The 25,045-nt window shown below is 37.6% G+C and overlaps 1 protein-coding gene across 6 annotated transcripts in view; it reads left to right on the top strand.

Annotated features, from left to right (window-relative positions):
* The window catches only part of KLC1 (kinesin light chain 1), a 50,239-nt gene that overhangs the window by 19,759 nt on the left and 5,435 nt on the right, over positions 1 to 25,045 (top strand). The window contains exons 3-15 of one of the 6 annotated variants that reach the window (XM_050336948.1): positions 789 to 1,019; positions 3,024 to 3,102; positions 6,045 to 6,270; positions 6,798 to 6,885; positions 7,607 to 7,708; positions 8,359 to 8,532; positions 8,675 to 8,774; positions 9,622 to 9,671; positions 9,761 to 9,828; positions 11,212 to 11,320; positions 14,374 to 14,511; positions 19,792 to 19,922; positions 24,509 to 24,575. In XM_050336948.1, coding sequence (XP_050192905.1) covers positions 789 to 1,019; positions 3,024 to 3,102; positions 6,045 to 6,270; positions 6,798 to 6,885; positions 7,607 to 7,708; positions 8,359 to 8,532; positions 8,675 to 8,774; positions 9,622 to 9,671; positions 9,761 to 9,828; positions 11,212 to 11,320; positions 14,374 to 14,511; positions 19,792 to 19,922; positions 24,509 to 24,575 — 1,563 coding nt within the window. Of the gene's footprint in view, positions 1 to 788; positions 1,020 to 3,023; positions 3,103 to 6,044; positions 6,271 to 6,797; positions 6,886 to 7,606; positions 7,709 to 8,358; positions 8,533 to 8,674; positions 8,775 to 9,621; positions 9,672 to 9,760; positions 9,829 to 11,211; positions 11,321 to 14,349; positions 14,512 to 18,392; positions 19,046 to 19,791; positions 19,923 to 24,508; positions 24,576 to 25,045 lie in introns of those variants that run through there. The other 5 variants (XM_050336947.1, XM_050336949.1, XM_050336952.1 and 2 more) reach the window with 5 other exon arrangements.

The following is a 25,045-nucleotide window of genomic DNA, read 5'->3' as shown; positions in this document are numbered from 1 at the left end:
AATAGTTCCAGTTCAGTAATCTAGTTCAAACTTTTCATATATTTTAGGATTGTATTTAATTTTCAGGGAATTCTGAAACAATTTTAACTTCTGATAGCATCATGGAAAACAGTCATTAATAAGACGTTCCTCTAGGTTAGGACCCCCAACATAGGAAGGACATGGACCTGCTGGTGCAAATCCAGAGGAGGCCACGACGATACTCAGAGGGCTGGAGCATCTCTCCTGTGAAAGCAGGCTGAGAGAGCTGGGATTGTTCAGCCTGGAGAAGAGAAGGCTCTGGGGACATCTTAGAGCCCCTTCCAGTACTTAAAGGGGCTACAAGAGGGATGGAGAGGGAATTTTACAAGAGCATGGAGTGATGGGACATGCATTAATGGCTTCAAACTGAGACAGAGCAGGTTTAGGTTGGATGCAAAGAAGAAATTCTTCCCTGTGGGATGTAGGGAACAGGTTGCCCAGAGAAGTTGTGGGTACTGCATCCTTGGAAGTGTTGAAGGACAGACTGGATAGAGTTTTGATCAACCTGGTCTAATGGAAGGTGTCCCTGCCCATGGCAGGGTATTGGAACTAGATGATCTTTAAAGTCCTTCCCAACCCAAACTATTCTGTGATTTTAACTGGTAAAAGAGTTTAAAGGAAGAGGGAGAACAGATCTGTAAAGAAGAGAAATGTGAATGTTTACCAAGATTTCACAGCTGGCAGGTTTAAATAATAAAAGGCTTTTATGTTAAATACAGGACTGGATTCTAGGGGATGTAAGTCATGTGACACCTTCTGCTTTTTAGGTAATGATGGCCTTGTCAAATCACTTAAATGCAGTGGAATCAGAGAAGCAGAAACTGCGTGCTCAGGTTCGCCGGCTATGCCAGGAAAATCAGTGGCTACGGGATGAACTAGCCAATACACAGCAGAAACTACAGAAAAGTGAGCAGTCTGTGGCTCAGCTGGAGGAAGAAAAGAAACATCTAGAATTCATGAATCAGTTAAAAAAATATGACGATGACATTTCACCATCAGTAAGTAACTGTATAGTAAAAAGCACCTTACATTTACATATGTGTTGTAATCTGCCTATTTAGCAGGAAATAACAGGTACATTTTGTCTTCAACATAAACTTGTCATTAAAATTCTTATCTTGTACCAGTGTCACATAGTTTACATAATGATTCTGAGTTTGTTCTTTTAAATTTTAAGAGAGTATATATTTTACTGTCTGTAGATAATAAAATACATGAGGATCAAAATCCAGAAATACTCATTTACTGTCACATAAGCTTAAAAAATACGAAGAACTGAACCAACCCAAAATCTCACTTATATAAATTCAGCAGGTAGAATAAGTGGGGAATGTAAGCTGTGAGAGATCCTAAGTAACTTGGGGACTTGGCCTATTTTGACTGCAGGAAAAATACTTAATATTCATCCAGTGAAATCAGTGTGTAGCTTTTGTATCTGTTGAGAATTTACACTAGAGTAGTCCTTTCAGGTCCTCCTGTCAGACACTGTGATCATCTGCACATTTTCAAGCCCACTATGTTACATATCTGTAGATTCAGAGAGAAATTGGATGCAACTTTAATTTACAGCTTATTACTTAAAAAAAAAATCTGATTTATTTACCCTCTTTAAAATATTTTTGTTTTGCTTCCTTCAGTTAGATGGCACTGTAGATAAAGATTTCATTTTTTTGTGTTCAGACCTTCTCAGCTGTGTTTTGCAAGGAACAATTTTTCATATCTAATTATTTCAGCAATGTAATAGTTAAAAATATATGCAGTTTAGTCATGCTTAACTGACTGACTAATCCTTTTTAACATATTGAAAGTCATGAGAGTTGTTTTGGTCGACTGCAAGCAGAACTTTTCAGTTCAGTTCCATGATTTGGTGTTTGTAGCTGAATACTGCCAGTGAAGCCTGTTCAGAAAAGTGGCAGGAGGAGGGAATACTGGGATTTTGATGTGCTAACTGTCAAACTGTAATCTGCAGATGGCCTAAATAGCACCATTATTTGAAGTTTAATTGGCAAATAAGAGTCAGAGTAGGCAAAGCATCTTTATCATCACTAACCATATGGACAGTGTCTGCTGCCTTTGAAATACTCAGTTCTATAGACTCAGGATGAAGTTGGAATCTGCACACTTAAAATTACGAATTTCCCATCTGAGATGTAGTCCCATCAGTCTGCTGTTTTTGCAGTGCACCTGCTTTGCCACTGTTGAATTTGGGTGCCAAGAGCAGCAGTTTGCTTTTCCTCCTCTGTGGAAAAAGGTGTTGGATAGAGAGCCAGAAAAACAGGACTGTGTTCTGCTCCTGGGTCTTCACTTTACTGAGCTTAACATTTCTGAGAACTTCAACTATTTATATTGTGTAGACTCCACAATCCCACAAAGGGGATTGAGGGGTGATTTCTTTCTCTTGTTTTATGTTTGGAACGATGTAAAATACACCTGGATATTTAAAATCAATATATACTGATGGGCTGTGCAGAAATACATGATTCCAGGTGGAGACTATTGGAAATGAACTTCCTTCCAAGTGGGTTTTTTAAAATTTTTTGAACCATACAGGTCACAATTGCAAAATCAGTTATTTGTACAGAAGCTGAGTACCCAGAAATTGAGGTCTCCTTAATCCTCACTTGCCCATCTGTAACCTCTCTCTATGGCTAAAAAAAGTACCATGGTCAGTTCTGTATTCATCAGTGTTTACTCTTCGCTGGGTACTTTCATTAGATCTAGTGCCTCTGTGAGAACAGCAAATGTGTTCTTGTGTGCTTAAATTGAGACTGAAATTTAGGAGACCTGATTTCTATTCCTGGCTCTTCTGAAGGTGTCCTGTACTGCTTTGGGACAGGGTGTGTAAATACATTTGAATGTAAGACCTTTATAAAACTGTGAGAAACGTTACTCTTGTCAATTCTGAAGTTCTGAATATGGGGTTTTCCTTTAACATCGCTGATTAAATGGATTGTCCTTTTATGCCTTAGATTTAATTTCTTGGGTTTGTGGTTGTTCTGTAGGAGGATAAAGATACAGATTCCACCAAAGAGCCTTTGGATGACTTGTTTCCCAATGATGAGGATGAGCAAGGACAAGGAAGTAAGTGCACCTCAGATTACAATGGTGGTGTATTTCTGCAATGCAGAATATAAAGATGCTCTTTACAAAAGTGAATCCATGCTTGGGATCCTCTGGGACGCAGCTGGAGGGCTGAATGCCTCTCCTGGAATAAGGAAACCATGTTATATACGTTAATGTGTACAAAACTGGGGCCTAGGTTCTTAAAGAGAGTTTAGCAGCTGTTGTAAAGATCTTTAGACTGACTTAGCTTCAAAATTCCTCCCACGGTCTTTCCTGTGGGTCTCAGAATGGAAAAGGTTGGCTCCAACTGACTGAGGTGAATTCTGTGAATGACCTTTTTAATGATCTGATTTAAGATTTTTATGGCAGGTTTCTGTATGAAGTCTTTTTCATATGGTCTTTTGTCCTTTGCTGAGCTTGTCTGCCTTAGTTTTACTACTCATTCTGGGAGTACTGTTTATCTTCGGGTCAGAAGGGCTGAGGAATATGTAGTGGAGTCTGAGGTAGAGGTTTGGTAGTGGGATTGAAAAAAGCTATTAGCAGATAAGCCTTGCTTAGTAAAATGTGCTTTTTGTGTGGGTGTAAAGCTGGTATTATATAACGTATTGATATTGCAGTGCCTGTGCAGTGTGCTAGGAGCAGAATGGTTCTTAGTAGACAAATGACTTCAGGAAGAAGGTCTGAAGTGACCCACCTTTGCAATCCACAGAGTTTCAAATTTCCTTTATGGGCATGCACACAGGGTACACTGCATTTTTGATGGTGTGGTAATGCTGTCCGTAGCCAGCAATGAAAGAAAAGCTTAAAGAGTTTACAATAGGTTAGTGTTGACCATGACCTCCTTCCTTAGCTTATCCTTCCCTAGAATTTTGCAGTAGAAAAGGTGAATAGCAAAGCTGTCCATATACCTGCATAGTCATGTCCCTTATTTTGCTTTACAAAAGACAAAGACTCTCTGACCTCCCAGAAAAATAGTGGAATGCTTCGGTGCTTTGATAGGCAGTGATTGTGGGTATAAGCTTGGAATTGTGTGATTCCACTGACATTAAAAGGCTCCCACTTGCCATGAGAGTGTTTTTTGTGTAATAGAAAGGAGAGGAGAAAGTCATACTCTTGGCTGGAACCCTTATCCTGCATGTTCTCTAGAATTCAATGAAAATGAGTTAGAAGGAATTTTCTAAATCTTCTCAAATCTCTCAAGTGAAGAGAAAAGGAGTAGATTTTTCAGGGAGTGGGAGAGTGAAGGTTGCAACAACCAAAGGTTAAGACCCCCTGGCAAATAAGTGGCTAAGCCTGATGTTAGTAAGTAAAACCTAAAGGCTGGCTTTGATGACTCATTACCTTTTTCTCCTGCAGTTGTTATTTCTGGCGTCCAAGGTGTTTCAGTCCTTTATGTGCCAAACTTAAGTGCTCCTTGGCATAGCAAACAAAGGGAAACAAAAAAAAAATTGTATGTTTAGAGGAGGATCAAGGAAAAAGGACAAATCACTGGAGCTTTTCTGCAAGTATTTGTCTTTCCTGTATTAGTGTTCTTTCCCATGGGGAAACACTGATATTTGTAAGTGTGAAATTATGATATAATCTTGAGAACTGTTAATGGTTTGATGAGCTGAATTTCCTCCTTTCTCCGTTAGTTTATTACATTTGGCCCTTCAGAATTGTAAAATAATATTAGTACAGTACTGGAAAGAATATTGTATCAAGGAATGTTGATATTTTTTGGTCTGTGTTTGGCCCAGCCACCTGTGGAAGTTTTGTTCTTTGCCTGCCACGTTCACTGCTAAATGGGAGCTTTGTGTATGGAGAGAGAGTTTCTTGTATGAACGGTTTTAATTGGTGCTCTATGATTGGCTCATTGTCTGTAGAGGACATTTGAAGGAGAAACTGAAGAGGAGAAGATGAAGTAAAGCCCCCAGACCCAAATAGATAAAACCCCTTGAGTGAAACAGCGCATGCAACTACCTGAGAGGAGGTTGTAGCCAGGTGGGAGTTGGTCTCTTCTCCCAGGCAGTCAGCAGCAGGACAAGAGGGCACGGGCTTAAGCTCTGCCAGGGGAGGTTTAGGTTGGATATTAGAAAGAAATTCTTTACAGAGAGAGTGATCAGGCATTGGAATGGCCTGCCCAGAGAGGTGGTGGATTCACCGTCCCTGAAGGTTTTTAAGACGAGGCTGGATGTGGCACTGAGTGCCATGATCTAGTAATCACAGTGGGGTTGGATCAAGGGTTGGACTTGATGATCTCGGAGGTCTCTTCCAGCCCAGTTAATTCTATGATTCTGTGATTCTAAATCTATGCAACAGGGGAATCCCAGAGTTCTCAGACGTGTGCTGAAGGAGCATGCTGATGTAACAGGGGAGGGACCGAAGGCCTCTGGCTGGGCGGTGCTGCCACACTGGCCCAGGTAGACGTCACCGGCTAATTGGATAAAAAACGCAGGTGGCTCATGCTCGAGGCTCTCAAGCTTCACAAGAAGGACAACGTTGCCTTCTGTGGGGATGCCCGCTATCTTGTGAGCCTGCTGACCCTCCGAGGATGCAGCCTCTGCTATGGGGAATGCTGGTTGTTGTGGGGTCAGTAAGACAACCTTGTAAAACCCACCTGCATGAGTGGGGCTTTCACTGAGGGCTTAGTTCACTCCTCTCCTTTCTTATCTCTCGGGTTCCCGTTTACTTGGCCACTTTTGTTATAAATATTGGGTTTATTGTTGAACTTTCAGCAGTGTCTTGGTTTTCAATCTCAGCATCCTTCGAACTCACCCCATTACAAATATGAAGAACAAAATGGTCATATTTGCACTGTCACTGTTCAGGACAACACGACTGCTGTGAATTATGCTCTAATACTAATGCTGTGTATTGAAGAAATAAAATTCAGTGAGTCTCACTGTGTCATTGAGCAGTAAGGTGTTTTAATTACAGTCGTCTTTTAACCAAATTGAAACGTTGCTGATTTCTTTCAGTTCAACAGCAGCACAGCAGTGCAGCAGCAGCTGCCCAACAAGGTGGCTATGAAATTCCAGCAAGGTTACGGACCCTTCATAACCTTGTTATTCAGTATGCTTCCCAAGGGAGATATGAGGTTGCTGTGCCTCTCTGTAAACAAGCTCTTGAAGATCTGGAGAAGACTTCGGGTCATGACCATCCTGATGTTGCCACTATGTTGAACATACTTGCTTTGGTGTACAGGTTTGTATACTGACATAGATAAATACCAGTTCAGTAAATACTTAATATTTGGCTACAGCCTTTTGCTGTTCAGACTAGCAAGCATTTTTGACTATTTTCCATTAAATTTATTTTCCTTTTTTTCATTTAATTATTAAAACCCTCAATAGGGTCCTGAAATATTTGCATGTCTCCCTATACTTAAAAGTCAAACAACTTGCTGTATTTTTGCCTGTGTCTTGGCTTTGGGAATGAAGCTGGATTTGATGCTTTTTTTGTATGAGGAGGCATGTCTTGATTACCCACTTAGAGATAATCTAGAGCTAGAAATTGGACAGCAGTGTAGAAATAATACATGCTTAGTACAGTCCCCAGTCAGCAAACTACTACAGGCTACAGACTTTAGGTTTTTACTTCCTGATTTCTGAATATATTCTCAGTTACTCCTCTTTTGTAGTAGCATCTTTAGGCCAATAGTGAAGTCAGTTTAGTTTTCATGACTTTCTGGTCTGAATCACCAGTATTGATTATGTCTCTTTAAAATTCAGAGACCAGAACAAATACAAAGATGCAGCAAATCTCCTGAACGATGCCTTGGCTATCCGTGAAAAGACTTTGGGCAAAGATCATCCAGCGGTTTGTATACATGAAATATCATAATTTTAGTTGTGTTTGTCACTGAATTTTTTTTCAACTAATTCTAATATCAAACTCAACAGGAGAGTTTTTTTTAAGACCTGGCTTGTCTTTAAAGAGTACAGGTAGGAGGCCACAATGTACCACCCTTTGTTTTCTCTTAAATATGTATCCTACCTTTTGAGCATTATATTCAGTGCTGTTTCACCGTGAATGACTTGCATATACTTGATTTTGGATTGCATGGATTTTCTGTGGGAAATCAATTTGTGAAGAAAGATTTTAATTTGCTTACTCAAATCACTCTGTTACAGTCAGATTGAAGGGGCGCTTCTGATGTGTTTTACTGCTGCTTGTAAATGAAACATAAATCAAACTTTTTGTAAGATTCATGTCATGCCTCACTTCTTGTAGCCCCTGGGAAGCAGGGCAGCTCTGAGAGGTTATGTGAGATGGGAGAGGTTCCTTTGCAAAAGAAGGTGTCAGGAAGATGTGTGCATTTCCAAAAATGAAACAAATTTATGTTATGATTTTGAGTTTTTCTTTCCTCTGTTGTGTATGTATGTGTTTTAATTATAATTATTTCTTTATTTGCAAATTTCAAGAGATCTACCCTGTGCATGGAAAATTTGAAAACATCAATGCCTTACAGATGTGTCTATTTTTCAGGTATTTCTATCAGCAAATTTCATTGTAGTTAATATTTCTCTACTGTTGACAGGTGGCAGCAACTCTAAACAATCTTGCAGTACTTTATGGTAAACGAGGAAAGTACAAAGAAGCTGAACCACTTTGTAAGCGAGCTCTGGAAATCAGAGAAAAGGTATGAGTGCCAAATGCAGCACCTTTGAATGGATTTTTTGAGGGAAAGGGCAAAGTGAAATGAAACCCTTTTTTTTTAGTGTTTGGTTGGGTAGATTTGCCAGATAAACCACAAGAGTTAGCAATGCCCTAGTAGTTAGCAGTGTCTGAAATTCAAAACAGTAGGAAATTGTGGTAGTGCTACGGAATTGTTGGAGCACTCTGAGTATATACTAAACTCTGTATTTTGTAATTAACCTTCTTTACCTTTTTTGTTCCCATTTCGTGGCTAGATAGTCTGTGATTTGACAAGAGCATTGGAATTAAAAAATGAAACATCATTAAAATTTTTGATTGTTCCCTGACAATGTGGGTATTTATTTTAGTCCATGAGACTGAATGCCTGTATCTTCAGGCTTTGTATAATACTTTCCTTTACTACTAAAGTAAGTTTTACTGCTTACTTTATTCCTCTTACGGGTTGTTCTGCAGCATTCTTAGTTTCTAATAGAGTGAAGTATTTTTCATACCTTTCAAGTGCCACTTTTGTTTTTGTCGTCCTCATGTTGAACTGATGAGCGATAAAACTAACAGGGTATTTCCAAATGATTTATTTCTACGCCCTGATATGATGATTAGAGAATGTTTTAATACAGTATATTTAATTTTCAGGTCCTGGGGAAAGATCACCCTGACGTTGCCAAACAGTTAAATAATTTGGCTTTACTATGCCAGAACCAGGGTAAATATGAAGAGGTTGAATACTACTATCAGAGGGCACTTGAAATCTACCAAACTAAGCTGGGACCAGATGATCCAAATGTTGCAAAAACGAAGAACAATCTGGTAGGCCTTTTCTAGACCAAATACGAGAAAAACGTTCTGATTAATTGAAATGCACGTTTATTCACCGTGTATTGTATTTATTATTTATATAGATAAATAAAGCAGCGTGCTGATACCTTTTGGGGGGGTATTTTGTTTTTAGGCATCCTGCTACCTAAAACAGGGCAAGTTTAAGCAAGCGGAAACTTTATACAAAGAGATTCTTACTCGAGCCCACGAACGGGAGTTTGGCTCTGTAGATGGTAAGAAACGGAGTCCTTGTTTCATTTGTGTAGTTATTCTGAAATAAAATTCGCAGGAAGTCAGTAGTACCCTGATTAAAAGTGTTGTCTGCTTTAGGTGGACTTAAAAGTGGACATAGACGGGTTGAAGTACATTCACCATAAGAAAGCTTTTAGCTGCAGCAGTAATTTTTGGTTCAAAACTAGAGTTCTTCTTACATGAGGTAGACTTGGTAGTTTATGGTTTATGAATTATGTTTTATCTTATGCCCAACCAAACCCAATTTTGGTATTTTTATGGACACGGAAAAATATATGTCACTTTCCAGTCACATGAAAATGTCAATGCAGGATTTTTAATGATACAAAAAAAGACATTGTCAAGGCAGATCTTCCATTTATGCATTTAAAGAGTGGGTAAAATACCTTTAAATTGGGAATTACACTGTACATTGAAGTTACATGCATTTTATCAACTATAAATTGCAGAAAAGAATTTTCATTGCATTGCCTGGCAGTAGCATACGCACCACTTAGTAGATGTCAAAGGAGTTGTTATGATAAAAGAAATAAATGCATGTTTTCTAGTACAGAACTAGGCACATGACAAATTGGTGGCAGTATATATTGACTTCAAAGCTTCTTAAAAAATAACTGTTTCTAAGTTCAGATAAGAAAAGAAGACAGAATTGTAAAATGTAAAAGAAGAGCTGCATGTTTTATTTATCTGCCGCTTGCAGTATGGACAGTAAGTTTTTTGGTGGTGGTAATAGTATAATTCCTTGGTTCACAACTTCATTTCAGAAATCAAACAATGAATGCTTTGTGGTTTTGTTGTTCTATAAAATATTTTCTTCTGTTTCATCAGATGAAAATAAGCCTATCTGGATGCATGCAGAAGAGAGGGAAGAGTGCAAAGTAAGACTATTGTCATAAATCTTTTTTGGAGCTTTTACTTGTTTTAAGTTGAAAATCAGTTCTTTTTCTTCAATGATTCTTTTTTCTAGGGGAAGCAGAAAGATGGCACATCTTTTGGAGAATATGGTGGCTGGTACAAAGCTTGCAAAGTTGACAGGTGGGTGACTTCTTGACAGGACAAACAACACAGCAATACCCACTATGACAGATTAAAGCACGTTTAAAAATTAAACCAAACCAGCTGCTTGCTTAGGACTATAAAAACTATAGTATTAAAAATTCAGCGCTCAGGGCTGGGTTTCAGGAACACAGTAGCAGTTTTCAAGTCCTGAGGCTGTGTTTTTAATCTAGGCTGGTTAGATCTAGTAAGTGACATAAAATTGCACCAGTTGTGTCCTTGGCAGTCCTTCATGTGGCAGCACAGGTCACCATTCCTTTGCTCTGTGCTGCTGGTTGGCCTACGTGCCTTCTCTGCCCCATCAAGGCCTCTGAAGAGAGCCAAAAATGAGTCTGTGTAAATAACTGAGCCTTCAGTTGCTTAGCTGGCACAAGAAAGCAAAGTTGAGCTGCCGCAGTTAAGCGCTATTTGAGTTTCTAAAGCTTGAGGAATATAGTTGTGTTAATGAAAGCGTGTACTTTTAAAGTACGGCAAGAGAAACAAGGACTTCAGCTTGGATTATACTCGGTGAAATATGTTTTGTTTGCTTTAATTTTGTTCCATTACTGCAACTTTTTTAGTGTGCAGGCGGTACAATTGTGAAAAAACCTGCAACTGGTACTGATTATCAGTGAGGGTTTTTAGTTTCTTGAGTGTTTGAATTCTCCTATTGAACAAGCATCAGAACCTTTGTGCTGTTGAAATCTGCTCTTTTCCATCCATCCTGAATTCTGGGTGCAGTGTGTTTTGTTGGTTTGTTTTTCATGTACTAGTTCATTCTAATGCATGAGAAAATCTTTTCTCTGCTGTTACTGGAGCAAAACTGCACGCAACAATGCTGTGACTGAGCTAATTTTGTGCCATTGAAACAAAAATGTCTTGTTGGAGTGTGAGACCTGTTAATGGAACAGGCAAATTTTTTTTCTTTTTGTTATTCAAGCACAATATGAATGCATAGAAGCTGCAAATAGGTATTAAATAAGAGCTGGAGAAAGAAACTGTTAATTACTTCTGTGACCAACACACGCTAGAGTAATGGTCACTGTATGCATGAATAAGTATATTTTCTGGAAGTTTCACAATTATTCAGTTGGACACGCTCCTCTAGAGCTAAACTTTCACCTTGAGATGCAGCTGAGGAACACAAGGACATAGCACTCCAGTTTCAGGGATGTTGACTATTCCCAGTGTGAGCCATTAATGCACTTTGAAAGGGGTCAGCAGGTTATTCCATGTACGTGAAGTGTATTTCAAGAGAGACAATTATTACAAAAAATACAATAAATACTATCTTAATTTAAGATTTTAGTAGTGAACTGAGAAGAAGGGTGTGTGTGTGTATATGCACAAGTCTTTTTCTTATTTTTCCTTTTCTTTAAATAGTCCAACAGTCACAACTACTTTAAAGAACCTTGGGGCACTTTACAGACGACAGGGCAAATTTGAAGCTGCTGAAACATTAGAAGAGGCAGCAATGAGATCTCGTAAACAGGCAAGTATGAAAATTCACCTGAGTGATGTTTCTGCATTGTGGTCATGCAGATTTTCGACTTCAGTGTCATACCTGCAGAATATAAAAAAAAACCAAACACACACACACACACAAAAACCCCCCAAAACCAAAAAAAAAAGAAACCTGGAGCTATTCAGTGTCTGGTGCCTGGTGTTGACCTCTGACTGAACTGGTGATAAAATTACAGTATAAGCAGGGACTTTCTTTTAATGTGGGGAAGTCCTATGCAGTCTTTGTGCTCTCAAATCTATTGTTCAAGTATTGCTTTCTCCCTTCTCTTAGAAGGCACAAAACAGTTTGTTTTTCTTGCAGTTTTATTGGCTTGTTTTTTCTTTCCCTTTTGGATGATTTGATACAATGTCTTTTACAAAAGTGTGTGAAACTGGACAAAGAAACATGTTGTCAGTCAGTGTTAAAATGGAAAGCAAAGTAAGAAAATATGAGTAAAAAAAATGAGAGTTCAGTTTTAATTTCAGTTTTTATACAATGGCAAATAAGACTTGTATTTTTATCAGAAGTGTGTTGTTTTGTTGTGGTTTTTTTTTTTTCCATATAGAATTCTAAACCTAATTTTTAAATTGAAGTGAGTGGACTTAGGTGATGGACCATATCTTTATTGATAACTTACTGGTTTTTATTGGTTTAAGTGATTTGAAGTTGTTTTTTAAAGAATGATACTACAGTGTTTGATGTATATAGAAATAGATGTCTGGAAAAGGGAGACAGTAAAAAAGTTCCTGGCAAACCTCATGTTCTTTTAGTGAATTCAGCAGCAGCTCCCTTTGATATAAGGTGACCTAAGTTCTTTCTTCCATAAAAAAGAATGGGAAACCTGCGAGTGTTTGCTGAAGAACTGGAATGAAACTGGTAAGAAGAAAGTAGAAATTTGGGAGAAAAGTTCTTCAGCAAAGAAAATTCAAGGAGTTGGGGAGAATAGTTGATACTAATACTTTCTTTTACTGAAGATGATTTTCACATACTTTTACTGAAGGTCCATTTTCAGAGGGTCTCATTCAAATATGATTTGAAAATAAGAAATGAACACACACTGCAACTTAACATAACTTTCTTTGGTTCTTAGTTTTATTGTTGCCACTATGCAAGATAACTTTTTAGTGTGAACAGATAGAACTGGGATAAATTGGCATAATATAATAGTAATTAAGAAGCCTGGAAGTAAACTTAGCATGTTGTTATGTTGGTTTACTTCCTTATATTAGAAAAACAAAACAAAAATCAGAGCACCAGATTTTCGAGTTCAAATTTTTACTGGGAAGCATGGAATTGATTATTTGGGAATTAAGGCTCTTGCTATTGGAGAAAGTCTCTTTTTTAGAGTCCCTATTTAATCATCCCTCTTCTGGCTTGTCAGTACCACTGCAAAAATTCTTCCTTGTCCCCATTTTCCTTAGAGGCTGCTGGTGACTTGTTACTGCCTCTTGATTTTTAAGCAAGCTTCAGATTTTCATTATGCATCATATACCATCTATACCATTAATCCATAATATATGACAGTAAACATGTAGGAAACAATGCTGTGTTACTGGCAGCATTTAACACTACCTTTTTATTCTAGGTGATTCAAGGAGGAAAAACAGGGTTAATGCATTTCTGCTTCTGGGCTAAAAGCAAAGAGGTGCCTTTGTTCCCAGGTGTGGAAAAGCATCAGTTTTCCACATATCTGTTCTCCTTCATGCAAGTTTTGTTTGATTTAGCTGCTGGGAACGATATCTCTGCTAGACTTCTGAAGACCAGTAGTGTTCTTTGTCCTTTGTCTTTCATGACAGAACTGAACAAACTGAGAAGCTGCAGTTTCCTGACCCTTCATTATTTTGTTTTTTTCACATGTGAGATAAGTGAGAGATGATAGCTTCAGAACAGACCTAGACTCTGTTTTACACACTTTGTGGTCTGTGCTGCTGAAGGATTGGTGCAAAAGCCATTGTGAGCCTTTGCTTCTCTGCTGTCTGAGAGCTGCAGCCACTTTCTGCACCCTGCACCCACGGGGAAGTGAAAATACACCATCAGTATGTGTTGGTTTCATGCTTCCTTGTGTGTAGAATTCCATTAGGATGGACTGTTTAAGCTCTTCAGTTAGGAGTAAACTATATGGGAGCCAAGAACCTGATTTCTCCGTGCCACTAGAACAACTTCCATTGTTATTCATGCACTGTTAAGAATTTTGACATCCTTTTCACTTTCTACATTGTGGTTGGCTTTGTGGATTTGTCACACAGATCCCTGCTGCATTTGCTGCTAATGCTGTACTGTAAAAGATGCAGAATGTGCTCTCAAGTGTAAGGCATTCAGATCTCTTCCTATCAGCAAATATTCTTTATGATGTGGAGTAGGTTTACTGTAAAGAAAACAAAACTGAAAATAAGTATGGTTTGAGCTTTGCTATTTTATGGTTTCTGTGTTAAAGATCTTGCCTTTATTTTTAGCGCAGGATTTTCATAGGAGGTATTTTAGCACTTTTAAGGTATTTTAAAGGATTATTTGATAGTTGATGGGCATTCTTTAACACCAAGTAAAGGTATTTTATTGGCCACATATATAGTCTGTTTATTATAAGCTTATTTGCTATTTTATTCCTTTTTGAAGGATAGAATTATACTACAGTGCCAAGTGTCACATGTCAGTATTTTTAAATAACACAACTTGCTTCTTAGGTATTAGATATTCAGACACCTGCAACGCTCTTTCCAAAGGTGAGTGAGAGCTGCACCGTTTGATAGGTGGAAAACTAAGGATTGCATTGACTTTTCATGACCTTTAAATTGCTTAAATATTCAGCTGGTGGCTGGATGGCTTCAGGTAAGTGACACAAACACCATGAGGCTTAGACAAGTGGTAAGAAAAGAGGAAAAGAATGTCAAGTCGCTGAATTCTCAAACTTCCAGGCTGTCCGTGCCCTTCACACTGTGCTGATTTCTGCAGTGTGTACGTTGTAGATTTATGCAGCTTGTAATAAGATAAAGCCTCTTCCCGTTTTATCTAATTCTCAGGGTCTTGACAATGTTCACAAACAGAGAGTTGCTGAAGTGCTGAATGACCCTGAGAGCATAGAGAAAAGGCGGAGCCGGGAGAGCCTCAACGTGGACGTGGTAAAGTACGAGAGCGGCCCTGACGGAGGCGAGGAAGTGAGTATGAGCGTAGAGTGGAACGGGGTAAGTACAGTACACAGTTTAGAACATAGCCTAGAGAAATCACCACCCTGACAAACGTGGTTGTCCACCCACCAGCCTGGTGTGCTTTCAGTAGTTTGTTGTGTTTTTGGTTGTGGTTTTTTTTTTTTTAAATGGTTGACCTACTTCGTATTTTGTAATTTTGCAGAATCAATTAAGAAATGAGGAATTAACATTTTGCCTGTTTATAATGTTAAAAAATCGTAATATTTTAAAATACCTTTTCTCTCGTTGTCCTGAGTGGTGACATTTCTGCAAGAATCCCAAGCAGTTGTATTGAACACCAAGTTGTTTAATGCTGATTGAGTGTCCTGGTGGTGGTCTGGTGTACAATTGCTTGTCAGTGGTTTTCTTTTACTGGTAGAAATATTCTGGCAATTAACTTACTTTTGCTTTTTTCCCTTTGATGCCGTATTTGCCCATAATTTAAATGTTTCTTTAAAAATATTGCATCAGTTGGAATCACAAAGACCATTTGCCATGGAGATGTTTTGAGTGTTAGCTGTTTTGAAGTGAAGTTACCAGTCTAACACTAAAATAATTCAAATCTCCTCCTTACCCAACTTGCTGGATGGAGGAATGTAACTTTTCAAGCTCCTGTACAATCCATTTTAAGAGGAAGTGCCATCACATAACAGTGTGATGGTGACTTCATATTTCTTAATTGAAATTAATACCCCTTTCCCCAGACTGGACTGTTTGTTTCCCATATATTGGCTTCACTGTGTTACACTGATCGTCATAAAGTGAAAACATATATACAATGTGATTATTTCATGTGCATTTTTCTAACCATTGTTTTCCTTTAATTTGAAAGACAGTGCAAGCTTTCAGTTTTTGGTCTGGCTTATGCAGTTGTTTGGTTCTGTCACCAGCTTTCCCATGCTTTATCCCATTGCCAGCAATGGGATAGGTATTGCACTGTTAACTAACTCCCAGCTGTAGTTCTGCTGAAAGTACTCTGTTAGTTTATAAAAGTGGTGTTGCTTTTGCTGTGTGGGAGGGGAAGTAGCCTACTTTGCAATACTGAGCGTTCTGAAGCTTCATTTCTCTTACAATAGCAATCTTTTTTTTTCCCATCTTTTTGTTGGCCACGTGAGACAAAGCCTAGCATTCCAAAGAAACCTTGATAAAACACATAGTGCTTTAGTCTTAAGGGACAATGTTCTTTCCATCTTTGCTTTTGTCTCTTTATTGTTTTCTTGGCATTGGTGTTCTCAGTGCCAAGACAGTCAATCAGCATCTATTGTGAATAATACTGCATCATTAATAAAGCCAAAGTCAGGTTGGATAACTCTCTTTTTAATTCTCATTTTGCCCATTCAGCGTTAGAACTGTGTACTGTACTCCTCCCTTAATTTTCACTGTACTTTGCATGACTATATGTTCTAAATGGATTAAACTTTTTTCTGTTATTGACATGAATTAAACATGCATGCAGGTTTTGGATGGAAAGGGCCTTCTGGGGAAAAGCAAGAGACAGTATTTCTAGGTCAAACTCAGTGATAAAATTTATTGATCTGAAAAATTAAATTTTGACTTCTCAGGGTTAACAAACCTCATTTTTAGTGTGAAGTGGCATTGCTTTATTCTCATCTTTGTTATTTCTTCCCCCTCCCTTAAGAGAAGATGTTTTGTATTACATGTTTTACATGAAGTGGGCAACTCTCTCTCCCTCTACCCTGCAAGTGTTTCAGTGGTGTTCTTCCCTCTACTTCATATTGTGTAGTTTTTTTCACCCTTGTGTGTTCCCTCCAGACAAAATATTCTGATTCATGAAGTGTAGTAGAATCTTTGACTTCTGTGTGCAGAGCCTTTTCCATTTAAATTCCTCTGAAGTGATCAAGCTGACTCCTACTCTTGGCTGTCAGAGTTGGTGGAGTGTGTAAAGTGACAAAATTCAACGAAAAAACTTTGTTGGAAGATGTAATGAAGTGCCTTCCATATGTAGTGTGATCCATATTAGGCATTATATGCTTTGATGTAAAGTCTTGCATTCTTACAAAAGAACTGAAATACCCACTGAAGTAAATCTGCCATTAACTATTAAAGCACACTCATCAAGTGAGGTTGTTATAGTGCATAAATAGTGTTACTTTTAAAATCCCTCCAAAAAAATACTTGGCTTTAAAAATTCAAGGTAGAAAGGCTGAGATTTGAATCCCTTATTATATCTGTATATCAAAAATAACAGTGAGTATCTGTAATTGGCATTTTTTGTAAATTGATCTTGCAGCCCATTACAGGACAGATAAAAATCTTTATGGTACTTAATTTAAGAAAATATTCTTAGTGTGGAGAAGGATCTTTTCTTACTCTAACCCATATGCTTCAAAAAGACAGGCTTTTGGGCACATAAGTCCACTTCCAGATGTGAAATGAAAGCAGTAAATTTCATTGTTGATGAGAGCTACTCTTGTTTAGTAAGTGTGAGACAGTCAGGGGGACATTGTAGCAGACAGCTACAAAGTACAGGAGATGGTGATAGTGAGGAAATGTAAGCAGAAGTAATAAGGTGATTCTCACTCTGAATGACATAAAAATTGTCAATTAAACTTTGCCATAAAAATCTCCTGTGATTTTTTTGTTTGTTTGTTTACTCTGGATTTATGAATGGGGTTTTTTTTAATCCTGAACTCATGTTTTAAAGGTGTTTTGATAATCATGCAGTCAGTGTTTAACTTGGGAGTTTGATGTTTTTATTTCAGATTTGAAGTACCCAAAAGCTTGTCTGCTTACTCCTCATGTACTAATTAGGTTTACTCTAGAGTTATACTCTGTACCCACCAAATTTGTCTTGCCTTTATTCTTTGGATGATTATCACTATTATGGTAGTTCTGGTTTCAGACTGTAGGAATAATTAGCTTTTTCACTGATCTAGTACTTCTGGTTGGAATTTCAACTTCAATTTAATCAATCCTGCAAAGCTGAAGTCTGTTTTTAGAAGTGTAAACAATGTATGCAGTGTAGTTTGAAACAGAAATACTCGGTTAGATTTTGATCTTCTGATCACTTGGTAGCAAAGCATTTTGCCATTTCCTGGGATAATTTTAATTACTGTTCACTCCAGTTGTTACAGGTAAGGCTCTCAGGACAGGTATCTTAAGCTTATCAATAATAGTCTCTATACTTAGACCAGGATGGAAAGTGTGTAAATTGAGCCACAGTTTATTTTAAAAAAGGTGGATTCTTTCAACTGCCTCACTGCATTAGGGAAAGCAGAGAAAATTCCATTTGGATTATATATACATATATATACACACAGAGATATGTTCTAAAAAATACTTGTGAAACTGAATTTACCCAGGACAGCCGGATTTTTAGTTCCTTAAAGGATGAACAGAATTTTGTCTGGAGGTTAGGTGAAGACTTCTTTCTTCTTGCACTTTTGTTTCAGGGAAAATTCCCGACAGAAGTTAAAGCTGAAATGAATGCACCTTGCTCTGTTCCTTGCTTCTTTTTTATTTATTTATTCATTTATTTTATTTTTATTTTTGTGTTAATGTCAGCTGGAAAAAATAATCCTTTTTTTTCATTTGTTGGCAAAAGGTAATACTAAAGCTATCCCTTCTTCAAGGTGTTTTGCATTTTATACAAGTGCCAACTTAAGGAATGCACAGCATCTGTCATGCTCATCTGTCAGTCCCGTATCAGTGATGTAGGTGAAGCTGTTTAAAGATGTAGGTTCTGGTAATTACAAGGGCCTGCACTTTGTACTTAAAGGGCCATCCAAATACTCACCCCGGACTCCAAAGGTTTCGAATGTGACCTAGAAATACTGTAAACGTGACTGTTCGAAATTGAAAACTGTTGAATTTTTCCCAACAGTTTCATTCAGTTTTTCTCTCTCCGTTTCTGACAGGCCTAGATGCCTTTTGTGATTCTTATACTGTCTCCTGCATGACGGGCGTGCACCATCTTCAAGCTTTAACTTCTCTCTTCAGTACTGACTGCTGTGTTTTAGCAAACCCCCTAAGATTCTTGTCAGAGCTACACTTCCCTGTAAACTGGCCATTCCTTCAGTGCTGGTGTCTTTTTTTGGTTTTCTATTTCTGTACATGTGTAGCTTTGCCAGATATGTATCTAGTCATACAAAATGTTATTACAACCATTTGCTGTGTAATACATTAGTAAAAAAAAAACCAAAACAAAAAAAAAAAAGTCCAAACAAGTAACAATGACCTTTATAAGTAGCTGTTCACTCTGGAATAAAGGTAGTTAAAAGTATCACACAAGGTATTATTGAAATGGCATGACGGTGATCTTTACAGGAGAAAACCCAAACCCATAAAAGTAAGGCATGTTCTCCAAGTGCTTTAAAATGTATTTAGAGACCTATTATATGGTTAACATCAATATGGAACTCTGGATGTCTTCACTTATGATTATTCTAAAGTAGCATTGCTGTTTAGTCTTTGTGTGAGATTTTGGCAATTATGCTTTTCTCTACTAATCTTGGTGTTCAGTGATTTGTGTATTTGTCTTTCTAACTTCTAATAAACTCACTCCAACTCAGGTGTCTGTCTTTGCTTAGTAGTGCTTTTTTCTTTCACAACTCTTCTTTCATAATCACCCAAGTTTTCTGTGAAGTAGGAAGTGGTCACTTCTAATCTTACTAAACTGTTGGGGTCTTTTTAAGAGTAAAACATTTAAAAATGGAATCGTGGTCAGTCAGAAGTTTCTCTGGGTCAGCACAGCAGTGTAAAACATGAATGCAATATATGAAAAATTAATTTCATTGTGTTTTATGTTTTCTTTGGTGGAAAGTTAAAACGAAGCACCAGAATTTGACCGTGGGTGTTTCTGACCAGAAATATTTTTTGTTTAGGGATTTTGGGATTAATTAAACATGTTTGCAAGTAATGTAGATGTTTAGAAAGAACGAAACAGGTTTTTTTCTTAGACTGATGGAATGCTTTTGCTCGGGGCTCTGTACTCTGTTAACCACGGTGTGTTCATGTGAAACGGTGGCGTGGTGGTGGTGAATTGCTGGACCACTGTGGTGGGGTTTTATTAGCTACTATGAATCATGGCTTGGGCAGGTCTTTGCCTTTAGAAATCTTTGTTACACTTTGGAAGGAATGCTTTTGTTTTGGTAAAGTCGTAGCTATGTGGTGTTACACGTTCAGGTAATTGTATATGGTATAAGTATGTATTAATAGCAGTTAAGATATAATAATTCATCAATGAAATGTTTTGGAGCCGTGTTAGGGGGAGGGCAGCAACCTCTTGCAGTTTCACATGTGTTCAATTTCTTTCAGGATGGCACTGGATCTCTAAAGCGCAGTGGTTCCTTTAGCAAGCTTCGTGCTTCCCTTAGACGCAGCAGTGAGAAGCTGGTTAGGAAGCTGAAGGGAGGAAATTCACGGGACAGTGAACCAAAGAACCCAGGGTAACTATCTGTTCTTAGCTGTGCCGGTGTGTCCTCCATCTGTGCCCCCACTGTAGCCTAGTGTAGTACCTAGGGCAGTGTTTCCTTCCCTGCTTAGCACCTGCGTATCATACGGAGTTATATCTCAAAGAAAAATAAAATAGGAAATAATTTCCTAAACTTTCATTGTAAGTTCTGTACCATCCCAGGAATTACATTTGCTTTTACGAGTTAACTCAGTTTTAACAATATTTTTTTCCTTTTTACTGCTTTAGCTACTTGAAGATTAGAAAAGTGTCATAGAATTACTGATAAGTGTTAGTTATCTGAAACATTGTCCTTTTCACACAGCAGTGGAGAATAATATATGTTACTGATTTTTACAGTAAAGCCTGAATACAGTAAACCCACAACTAACATTCTTGATATCTTATTGATATTCTTGATACAGCTTTATATATTGCTGTGGGTACAAAGAGAATTACCCACTTGAGCCCTTCTCAGTTTCTATTTTTGGAAAACTCACGTTGGAAAACGTGTCAGAGAGCAGAGGAAAATGTTGAAAAACTTGAACCTCGTTGTGCATCTCATTAATATTTTGGCCTCAGTGAAGTCCGTGGTAAAAACTCAAATTTAATGAGTCTGACTGCTCACTCTTTCCTATTTGCCATCTGCTTATGGATTTGAAAATGTCTGATATTTCTAATAAATCCATAAAATCATTCCTCATGACTGCTGCAGAGAAAGGTTAAAATGCACCTACTATTTTTCATCATGGCACCAGTGAGTGTTCCCCCTCACCCCCAACATAATTGCAGTCAGTTTTGCAGGGTTTTTTGCCCTTGCTGGGGAAAACTGGAACTCATTTAGTTGACAGGAAACTCTGTGACAGTGTGAATTTATGCTTAAAACACTCATACTGGAGAACTTGGAGCAGCTGACTCTGGGTACTGTAGTAGATGATGATGGTGATGGTGATGATGTAACTTGAGACAGAACCTGGAGGCAGGTTCTCACTGTATTTCTGAGTGCTCCAGTGAAGTTTTGCCGTATTTTTTTTATGTGGCTGTAAAGCCTTGTGTACAGCTGCAGTACATGTAGAATTAGCTTCCTCACATATCTGTTTCAAATTCAGCCTGATTTTTAGAATTATGACCTACATTTTCACTACCAGAGACTTGATGTTGCAGGCACTGAATGGAATTCAGGATCAAAAATCCCTTTGCATTTATTGATAACATTACTAAGAACTACCTCTGAGATGATAAATTTGGAATAAACTGTGGAAAGCATGTGATTAGAAGAAGGAAATGTGTAAATGTAAAATCCTTTGGGGAAAACAAACAAAGGCAAGCCAAAATAGAACAAAAGGGAGTTCCTTCTTTTCTTCAGTATTAGCGTTTTTACGTGTTGGGTTTCTGTTCAGTTCTGTCCAGACTTCCTATCTCAGTAGTTCAGATATATTCTTTCAGAAATAGGTGCATATATCCATAGCTAAGTTTGCATTTTCTCCTCGTTTTTGTGAGACATGGAAAGGTTTTCAGTTCCATAAAAGCCAGGAGTGTTATTCCTTGTTCTCTGTAGTATTTGTAGCTGACTCTTTCTGCAGGTAAAGTAACCCTGTGATTATAGGTGTAGAAAATTATGCTTAACTGAAGACATTTGGCTTTGCAGTGTCCTGCAAGAACTCACCTGCCTTGCTACTGTTTGCACTTCAGTTGTGTTACCTGACCCATGTAAAAATCATCTACCCACATTAACGTTAATTACACTGTGGGGTCTGTAGCACCAGATGAGATTTCCTCAAATAAGGGCAGAAATGTGAAGCAAACTTGAAAGCAGAGCAATACCTTTCTTGCTCTCCCTTTCTGACAAAATACTCTTGTTTTTCATATGTCACCGTAGTTCTCAAAGGATAATTTACTCTTAAAACTTGCAGTAAGTGTATTGCATTGACAGGCTTTTATGTAGATAGTCACTTTGAGTGTGTAAGACAATAAATATTATAATTTCTGTTCTTGTAATAAACAGACTTCTAAAATCCTAATTTATATTAGCTGGTTTTAATTTCAAATGCAAAGATTGCTGGTATTAAACACCAGCTTTGTAGATCATGAAGCATAGCTGTATATACTGATATTCCAAGGAATCATTTTGATTTCATTTTCTGAAGAAACTTCAGTAAATAAATTAATTTTTTTTCCTCTTTCTGAGTTTAACAAAAGAGATATTCAGTTTTTATAATGCAGACCTTTGGTTTTTAGTGTGTTTGATAGCTGAATATGACAGTACTGACATAGCACACATATGACTAACTTTTGCTGTGAAGTCAGCCACTCTAGGTAGAAGACTTATGTGCTTCCCTCCTTACCAGTGCATTCCCTGCTTGTGTCTCTAGGAAGACTTTGTTTTGAAATTGATTTACACCTCTTGTTTATACTCTGCTTCTGTAAATAGGAATTGACAAGTGCTAGTGTGATTCTGAGTGAGAAGTATTTGAATAGCAATGCACTAATATGACAGGATGAAAGGCAGACTTAGTTTTCATGCTGTTGCTTGATACAGAATGTTGAAGAGAATAAAGTGGAAAACTCATCAGGGAAATTGTTTTCTTTACAATCATGCAAAAGCCTTTTTGACAAAAAACAAGTATCTTAAAACTGTCCTTTGAAACATGCAATACCTGAAGCAAGGTATCAGTTCCTTATCATATTTCAAAATTCAGTTCTGTAATAATTTCACTTTGCTTAATTAGTGTTGTTTATTTTTTCACTTCAAAAATTTTGACCATACGGCAGAACAGTTAAGGTTTTTAATTTAAAAGGGCAAAAAACGCTTTCATTATTGCTATTATTTATGCACCAGAAAAACAACTGCATGCTCTTTATACAGTTGTGTTTGGAATGGAGGGAATTAAAAGTGCATTTGCCAGACTAAATTCTTAAGTGTGTTGTTTAAACAAACCCAAACAAATAAACAACCAACCCAAAAGCAAGCCAGTATCTCAGATGTGAATAATTTTTTTTTGATTGAGACTTTAGCAAGAACCTAAAATGTAGGTGTAAATTTTTACTGGTGGATTTTCTGTTTCCCTGGAACGTTTTCCATAACCCTTTATGCTCTTTTGGAGAGTTTTCTGTAACATTTTGTTTGTTTTACAGATTAACTTCCTTTGACTTCCACATATAACCTCTGTTGTACCTGTTTCCTTGAATAAATGAGAGGTGTACACCATGCATGAGTCCTTGCTTTGTTGTTGCTAACACACTCATGTCAGATATTTTAAATGGTGTGCTTCTGGCTTTTGAAACATTCAGATTTAACTAGGAAAAACCAGTCAGCCTGTGCTGTGTGGCAGCTGTTGTCTGTGTTAGTGTTTTGGTTCATTGTCCTGCTAAGCCTTTGCTCTGTGAAAGCATTTAAAACTCGTGCTTGACTTTGACTGTTAGCGGTCCTGCTTCAGTAGAAAGAAAAACTGGTTAATATCTAACGTGATCTGTATGGATAAACCTTTCCATGTTGCTGGAAGGCACTGGAAACTTTGCACAGGCCAGTTGTCTCAAGCTGTGGTAGCACTGCAGGGTTAGGGCTCGTTGTCCTGTGAGTTGTTCATCAAATGCGTATTCAAAGCTCTCATTTAGTAGTTTTGAACTAGTTAAAGAGTTAGTGAAAAATCAGAGCAAACACAGAACATCCTGAGTAATGGACAGACAGAGAGATAAAGGACAGCAGACATTTTCCTGTTGTGGTCACCACCACCATGGGAATCTTAAGGCTGATGTTGAATTTCGATACATACACATCAAAATACTTTTGCTGAATTTTGTGTATGTTTGAGAAATGTAGGTAAACTATTAATCCTCATCTCGAACATCAGCAGATATTGCAGTTAATGCAGTGATATTTTGACTGTCAGTAGCTCCTGTGTAGGTGATTGATTTTTTTCCCCTCATCTGTTGCTTTCAGTGCCGTGTTCCAGGGTGCGTTTTACCACTGCTTGGAGTGTTGTAAAGCCAAAAGCACAACCACAGTTAACAGCAGCAACCATCTTGTTTCTCTTCACTTACAAATGTTTAAAATAAAACATTTAAAAATGCTTTTTAAAATTGATTCTGAAGATGAGGTGGAAAACTAAACTAACTTCTGTTGTAGCTTTTCTAGGGTAGATGCTGCCTACACAACAGACATACTTATGTTTCACTCTTTTTTTCCTAAATTGTCTGAATGTTTTGATGCTTTTGAAAGAAACCACATAAAATTGAAACTGAGAATTAGTTATTTAAAAATCAGTGCTAAGTCAGTGTATTAATTTGATATAATTTAAAAACGGACATTTTTATTTTGAGTTGAAATTAAATTAGTTGCCTGAAATGTTTAAGCTCAGAAGAGCTTGTAATTTTTTTGGGTTTACATGTAATTGAGAGCCAAATATAAACATATTTGAAATTTTGCAGTTACCTTAAAGGGTATCCCTCAGATCAGTTCTGGGGCAATTGTTCCCACTCCCTTAAGTGTGCATTGCTTGTTGTTGTATTGTGTTTTTAGAGCTGTTAGTTTTCAGCCATTCTGATCGGTTTATCCTTGCATGTTCACTGTCCTGGTTGCAGCATGAAGCGTGCCAGTTCTCTGAATGTTCTTAACATGGGTGGCAAGGCTACTGAAGATCATTTTCAAGTAAGAAGCCCTACAATACTCTTACAGAAATAAATATTATTAGTAGGGTTTGGGATAAAAAAGAGTATGATAATAAAACAATGAATTTACAGTGATTGTGAGATCCTACTTCAGTAAGATGTTTCAAGCACATGCTTAAGGCATCACTGTGTGACACTTTTGTGAATTATGCTTAAATTTAAGCAAGGGCTCAAGTCCATCCAGTAAAGACCATTGGGTTTTATGGTACCAAGCACTCTCTGGCTTTGGACTTTCTGTTACAGTGGATGTGAAACTTGAATATTATGTTCTTGTAAAAGCAACTTAAAAATGCAGGAACTGTTAAAAGTCCAGCTCAGTATATTTTAAATTCAACCCCTTTATTGCAAAGAACACAGTTATCTTAATTGTTGTCAGGTTCCTGTAGACATGACTCCAGATGTTTCTGAGGTTGGACAGGAGCAGTCTGACAAGTCTGTCTGATCTGTGTT

This window comes from Myiozetetes cayanensis, unplaced genomic scaffold (genome assembly GCF_022539395.1).
Source record: "Myiozetetes cayanensis isolate MyiCay16 unplaced genomic scaffold, myiCay2020 scf6-25, whole genome shotgun sequence".
Taxonomy (NCBI): domain Eukaryota; kingdom Metazoa; phylum Chordata; class Aves; order Passeriformes; family Tyrannidae; genus Myiozetetes; species Myiozetetes cayanensis.
Note: the sequence above shows the minus strand (reverse complement) of the source record. Positions and strands in the feature narration are given on the sequence as shown.